Source organism: Aptenodytes forsteri, unplaced genomic scaffold, assembly GCF_000699145.1.
Source record: "Aptenodytes forsteri isolate BGI_AS27 unplaced genomic scaffold, ASM69914v1 Scaffold175, whole genome shotgun sequence".
Lineage (NCBI taxonomy): Eukaryota > Metazoa > Chordata > Aves > Sphenisciformes > Spheniscidae > Aptenodytes > Aptenodytes forsteri.
Window position 1 is genome coordinate 1,146,785 of NW_008794723.1, and position 7,457 is coordinate 1,154,241.

Here is a 7,457-nt window from a genome sequence, read left to right on the forward strand (position 1 = left end):
CCCAGTTTATGTACTGAGCATGACGTCCCATGGTATGGAATGTCCCTTTGGCCAGTTTGGCTGTGCCCCCTCCCAGCTTCTTGTGCACCTCCAGCCTTCTCAGTCAGTAGAGCATAGAAAACTAAAAAGTCCTTGGCTAGTGTAAGCATTACCTAGCAACAACTAAAACATCGGTGCGTTATCAACTTTGTTCTTGTCCTAAATCCAAACCACAGCACTGTACCAGCTACTAGGAAGGAAATTAACTCTATCCCTGCCGAAACCAGGACAGTTGGGTCTTTGTCAATGCAAGGATCTTTGCATGATGTTATGTTACATATTGTAGAAACTGCAGAGTTTAGGGAAACAAGAAAATTTTGGCTTCCTCTTTGCATTTTGGCTATATGATAAGGGAACAGTCCTCAGATACAGGTGGCTGGGAAGACCAAGAAAGAAATCAATATATATTTGTAGCTAGGAAATCTGTCCCAGTAAAATGAACACTAATCAGCTGTCTTTGCTTCTAGACTATTTTGCCTTTTTTTTTTAAATCTTACCTTCCTTCATTCTCTTGTAACTACTAACAGAACAGAGCATGATTTCCCTTTTCTACTTTCCTTTCATAGCCATTTAGGATCTTGTATCTTTGAAAGATGCTGTCCATCACAGATTGCAATCTGCCTTGTACAGTTCTCAGGTACATTTAAATCTTCTTTTATCTTTCAAAGGCTGGCTGAAAGAAGTGTCAGGTCACTATTCGAGGCTGTAGCTTAATACTTAGGCTTAACAGTGTATGTCTGTCCAGCCTTCACCAAAGACCTTCATTCACTGAAGGTCGAGGTACTAGAGTGTTATTTTTAAATATACTCTCAGCAGTGAAGAGTTAAAAATAGACTTCTATGAAAACGTACAGTAATTGGTTAAACCTTGTTAGCCATCACATGAAGATGGTAACTCCTCCCAGGAAAAGACGTAGCAAAAGCAGCTTTGACATGGATTTATACTTAGAAGAGCAGCTGCAGGCTTACTGGGAAGGAGTTCACAATATAGGCTCTTGGATTATTAGCAGAAAAACCAGCTTGATTCTGGAAAGGAAGGGAAGGAGATACGAGAAAAAATTTTCCTCATCGTGATCTGCAAGTGAATTCCATGGATTCTCTACTTTGGAACAGCCACCAGTAGACAGAAAGCTTTAAAAGATGGAGCTGGGAAAGGCAAAACTGCTGAGAACTGGCCTCAATGCTTTGTATCAGGCCATCCACCCCATGCATGGAATTGCCTGGACAGATGGGAAGCAAGTGATACTGACTGCTTTATACTACCATAACGGAGAGCTACAGTTTGGAGACTCGAGTGTTGTTGGTCAATTTGAACATGTTCATGGGCTTTACTGGGGCCCGTGTTGCTCTACAGACACCCCAGCTCTGCTCGCTGTTCAGCATAAAAAGCATGTTAGCGTTTGGCAGCTGTGCTACAGCACTGCAGAGAAGAACAAACCCTTGATTTCTCAGACTTGTGAAATTGGTGAGCCATTTCCACTGCTTTCCCAGGGCTGTGTCTGGCATCCAAAGAAGGAGGTCCTGGCTGTGCTTACAAAAAGAGATGCTTCAGTCTTGCATACTGTTCGTATGGACAATACTAGAGTTAGAGCAGATATCAAAAGCAGTGGGCTTATCCACTGTGCTTGCTGGACTAAGGATGGTAATCGCTTAGTAATTGCTATAGGCAGTGCCCTGCATTCCTACATATGGGATGATGCTCAGAAAACTCTAAATACCTGCTCCTTTTGCCCAGTCTTTGATGTGGGAGGTTATATCTGTGCTATAGAAGCCACACTGGATTTCCAAATTGCTGTAGCTACTGAGCTTCCTTTAGATAATATCTGTGGTTTGAATGCGGGCATTGCATTTGATATGCCATCTGGTATAGAAACTGGTTCTTTAATCTCACAGTCTGCTCTGGTGCTTGGTGATGAGGAATACTCCATGGACCTGCGAAGAAAGTCCACAGACTCAGGCAGATCAGGTGTTGATTCAGTTGCTTCTTCTTCATCAGGTCCTGTGGATTTAACCCATACCCTTGCAAACCACCATCGGTCTGATCCCAGTCCTGTTATTACTCTGAAACACAAAGACTCTGCACCATCAAATGGTCAAGATTCTTCTCACTTGATCTTGGTGACTTTTGAGAGGAAGGTAACCACCACCAGAAAAGTCACCATCCCAGGTATTCTGGTTCCTGATATAATGGCTTTTGATCTTAGAGCTCAGATTGTGGCAGTAGCCTCTAATACTTCTAACATTGTTTTGGTGTATTCAGTAACCTCTTCCTGCATGCCTCATATTCAACAAATCCAGCTGGAAAAAAATGAAAGACCAAAGGGCCTGTGCTTTTTGACAGATAAACTCCTATTGATTCTGATTGGCAAGCAAAAGTTCCCTGAGCCAAGTCTCATTCCATTTTCAAGTTCAGAGAGGTATGTAATGCGTCTGATGATCAAAGAATTGATGCTGGAAGAAAATTCTTCAGCATTGCCTGAGACTAAGCAGAATATGTTTTATAACTTTGAATCCTCTGTTAATACACCTGGAAAAAGAAAGTTCTTTGAAAATCTTGCTACAGAAGACCAACCTCAAAGCAGGGAGCTGTTAATACCAAGAAGCACAGTTATTCAATCTCCTAGTGGTAGGAGAAGACTCATCGAAGAAGTAAAGAGCCCTAGTTATGAGCAGAGCTCTTTATCAAGTGTGAGTGACCTGGATGAAAAAAGGCTCCCAGGTGACCCCTTGGTGGCCTTGGAAACACTGGATGCTGAACCCACCAATCGTTCAGCGTCTCTTCTTGGGTTTGGAACACCTACCAGGCTTTCCAGCAGACCAGCTTCCCCTAAAGTGCAGTTCAGCGTGATCCAAGAAACATCAAGTTCTCCTAAAAACAACAATTTGCCAAGTGAAAGAGGAATGAGCCAAATATCTAGAAATTTAGAGAGACTTTGTGGCAGCTTCAATGAGTTACAACTGAGTCTTTCTGAAATAACGGACTTCGCTAAAAATGGGAGGAGGATATCTTTAGCCTATCCATATTCACAAGAACCGCCTGTTGTTCATATCACTTACCACCTATCCATACACAAAAACCGCCTGTTGTTCATATCACTTACCAGGTAACTTTTTTGTCAGCTTAAAAATATTGTGATAGGACACTGAATTTTTAAACAATCTTGTATTTATTTAGCTTTAAATCAAGAGGATGCAGTTTAATTCTTATCAACCCATGAGAAATGTAACCTGAGTTTGGCATCAAGCTTAATCTAAAATGGTATTATAATTTGTCATTGAAACAATAATTCAGGATGATGTGGGTAACTTAGAGGATACTTCACACGGGAGATTTGTGTCTGTTCATTCTTCTTTGATTATGCACAAATGTCTTGGATCTTGCTGATTTTGTGTGCATCTATCAAAGAGACAGAACAGAGCCACACAGTTGTTAATGTACAAAAGGTTTATATGTTAGTTTAGTGTAGATATAAGCCTATGAGTAGGGTGGTACAGTAGCCCACCAGAAACACAATAAATTCAAACCCAAGCTCAAATCCAAAGTTTGAAAATAGCTAGACCCTCATGAAGGCTGAAACAAAGTATCGAATCTCAATTTATGGAAAATTCAGACAGGCATGACATGAAGTTGGCTTATTTCTACTTTAATTTCTCACCACTGATCTTCACAGAGCTGGACGTACTCAATTTGTAAAACATATTACCACTTCAATTTTTCTGGGGGGAAAAAAAAATCTGTCAATATGTAATTATCATTTCATTAAATAAATAGACGAATGTCAAATCATCATGTTCCTATCCCACCCTTGTTTTGGTAAAATTCCTACTGGCTTCAATAAGAATTTCAACTAAGGAATGTAGGTTGGGTAATTATTTCTGGCTATTATTCTTAGTATTATTTGCAGTAATATTAACTTCATACTGATAATATTTTTAGTCATGCTGATGCTAGTGGTATTGCTGCTAAAACTGGGGTCCCTTTCAGGATGTAGATGCCAATTATAAATTTATTCTTATCTACGGCAACATAAGCAGCGTTATGTCAAAGTAATAGATTACATTGTGATGATGCTGAAGTATGTACTTCTTAAACAAATTTGACTTCCTTTTACTTTAAAGGAATCCATACAGACATCTAAGGACCCCTCTTTAAACACTCATTAAGGGAATGGTGACTCAATTCAATCATATTCATTACTTTCAATTGTTTACTTGGCATTTAAGCAGATTCTAGTATGTTAGGTACTCTGGATAAAAGCAAAGCTTTTGATCTGAATTAGTCAACAATTTAACTTGAATACATTATACAAATTCTGGTGAAAAAAGCAACATGTCTATTTTAAATAATTTAGGATTTTATTTGCCAAGAAGCAAGTCCTTCTGTTCTCCAGCATGTTCTAATTAATTCTGATTTCTTAACATAAATCAACTTATTTATTTAGCAAGCAGTCTATCTCTTGGATTCAATTGGATTAACCTTTCCATAGAGAAGTTTTGTTTGTGACACGTAACATTAATCTAAGATCTGAAGTCACTGTGCACGTTTTCTTGCACAAGCAGTAAGAATTAATTACCCTGTTTTTTTCCTTTGGAAGCAAAAAAAAAAAAATTACTGCTTCTAAAATACTGCTAGACTAACTACATTTAGAAAGAAGACTCTTATTTATCTGAACAGGTTAGTTTCACATCGAGCCAGCAGGAAGCACCGCTAGTACCGCATTACAATGACTCAGAAAAAGTGCCACTTAATGTCTCTCCGACACACATAGCTTTTCTGTGTAAGTCTCAACTAATGCCTTGCATAGTTCAGCCCCTCTTCTGAAATCTAACAGGATCACAGCACGATGCCAAAAAATAATGAAAAAAAGACTGATGGCAAAAAGGCCTCTAGACAGGGAAATATTTGCTTCATAGGCAGCTAATAATTTTCTCAGAAAATAGTTGTTTTGATTAGTTTGGATTCAGACATCTGAACCTTGTTCCTCCTTCAGGAGTTGATTAGCGCTCTGTGAGCTCAGAGACCAGCTGGGCTGTGGGTTCCAGCCAGGATCTGTGTTCGCAGTGCAAAAAGTCAGGAAATAGCTTTATGCCTTATGATATAAATATCAGCCTGTGGAAAACATTCTAAGCTTTAGGAACACTGCAGTCCAGTCAATAATATGGCCATTATCTTTCAGCTTTTTGTGCCAAGTGCATGTCTTCTTAAGTGTTTGTATAATCCCCAACACGGCAGAGGCTCAATCTTGACTGAGAAATCTATTGTACTATAAAATATAATGATCAGTACTGCATAACCATATTTATGCATTAAAAACATAAAAGGAAAGTTTAAAACATAATAGATAAAATGTAGCAATAATTAACGGGCAATTACGAACACTGTTGTGCAGAGGCATTATTGACATATTTATGTGTGTTTCCAGTTCTGCTTAGAAAACCATAATATAAAACAGAATGTGTATTACTTAATAATTCATAATGCCTGCTTACTAAATAGTCTTCAAAACCTTTGTTTATTCTGTTAGAGCTGTATAACCTATAACTCCTCTGAAGTCACACCCATGCAGTACTACCAGAATTTCTATTCTTTGTAGCCCATAGCCATAAAAGAAAAACATGATCACTCACACTTTGGAAATGTCACTGCACTATCACTTGTGTAATAGCATTCAGCCACCAGAGGTGACTTGATCATTCAACCCTGGAAAGCAAATATTATTGCTCTTTCATCACATACAGACTTGTGATTCAGGATAGTGTGGGAGGGCAGACAGGCAAATGCAATAAGAGGATATTATTTAAAAAGAAAAAAAAAGAGATGAGGATCTGTCACAGATTTGTTTCTGTTTCATTTTGCAAAAAGATACTTTTATCATCCTTCTCCCCCAGAAAAGAAACAGCTGCAGAATATTTAAGCTAGCTTTATTCAAAAGCTAATTACAGTGGAAATAAAGCCAATCTGGATTTGAAATTAATGGCATTTAGGCAAATCTCTCCAGGAGGAATAAGATTCATCTTAATCTGAAGAATATCTTAAAACTCCTACATTTTGCTCACAAGCAGTATTATGTCAAAAGTGTATATCATTGAGAGCATATATTGCATAATTAAATAGGAAATAAATATCTTTTCAGCAATTAGTCACGATGATTTCCTTTTCTTAGCACTCACCAATAATTGCATACAAGTCAATTTGTACTTTTATAGCATCTTCATACAATTTACTATGGGAAACTTTATTGCCAAGGTCAGCTATAAAATAAACAATTTTTTTACATAGAGCTGAGAGATGAATAGAAAGGATCCAAACATATGGCAATAAAGTTCTTCTGATAGAAATACATGAAGTAGAGATAAAGAAGGGGGGTATAAGGGTGGCACAGTAAAATGAGCAAAGACCAGGCTGCAATGATCAGCTGTAATAAGACCACGAATCTTTCTGAAATCCAAAGGGCAATTTTAACTTGGGTTGAGCAATAGAAAGTAAGTCATGAAAATGATGGAAGAGGAAGGTGATATGACTGCTCCCTGGAGTAAGAAACTAGTCAGCTGTCCTGAAGTTTAGAAGGAAGAGATTTAGGATGACCGTAAAAGAAAGACCTGCAGTAGTCAAGAGAAGGTGTGATTACCGCATGGGTAACATTTTGAGCAAAGGTTGTGGAATTTGTTAAGAACAAGTTCTGACAACAGTGTTCTGAAACTGATCAATAGCAGACAAGCGGGGTCTGTGGAGGAGACACAATCCCTTTTATCAGAGCAGATGATTTGTTTGTTGGATACATAGACACAAAAGAAAAGGAATATGTAATGTCAAAAATGAAAAAGAATATGTAATGTCAAAAGTGAATCCAAGTTTTCGTACTATGCAAAGAAAGTAAAGATCTGAGTTAAAAACCTGCCACACTTAAAACATAAAGATCATGGAAGCACAACCATGAGGACAAAGGATATCTCTTAGATGACAATATACCTGAAACAGTAGTTGCAGAACTATTATCAGGGAGCCAAGAGTAGAGAAATCCTGGCATCGTATCATCTGAAATGCTGATGTGCACTAGAAATACAAACTGCACTGGGATTTAAGCACCCCTGAGCACCTCAGATCTCTTCCAACATAAACATTTTACAGGCTTATACTTCTCTGCCAGGTTAATTAGGGTTGCAATTGGAATGTCCCACATAAGGGCAAGCAAAGATATTAAGATCTCCACCAAAATGTTTGTTGGATCAAACAGGACCCACCAAAAATGGATGTGGTCTACCTGGACTTCAGTAAGGCCTTTGACACCGTCTCCCACAGCATTCTCCTCGAGAAGCTGGCGGCTCACGGCTTAGACAGGTGGACTCTGCGCTGGGTCAAAAACTGGCTGGACGGCCGGGCCCAGAGAGTTGTGGTGAATGGAGTCAAATCCAGTTGGC

General features: G+C 38.7%; 1 protein-coding gene across 1 annotated transcript in view; it reads left to right on the plus strand.

The window, feature by feature from the left end:
- Window positions 1–1,178: 1,178 nt before the first annotated feature.
- Window positions 1,179–7,457, plus strand: part of WDCP (WD repeat and coiled coil containing) — a 16,063-nt gene continuing 9,784 nt past the window's right edge. The window contains exon 1 of the mRNA XM_009273871.1: window positions 1,179–3,096. Within this exon, the coding sequence (XP_009272146.1) occupies window positions 1,179–3,096 (1,918 nt within the window). The remainder of the gene's footprint in view (window positions 3,097–7,457) is intronic.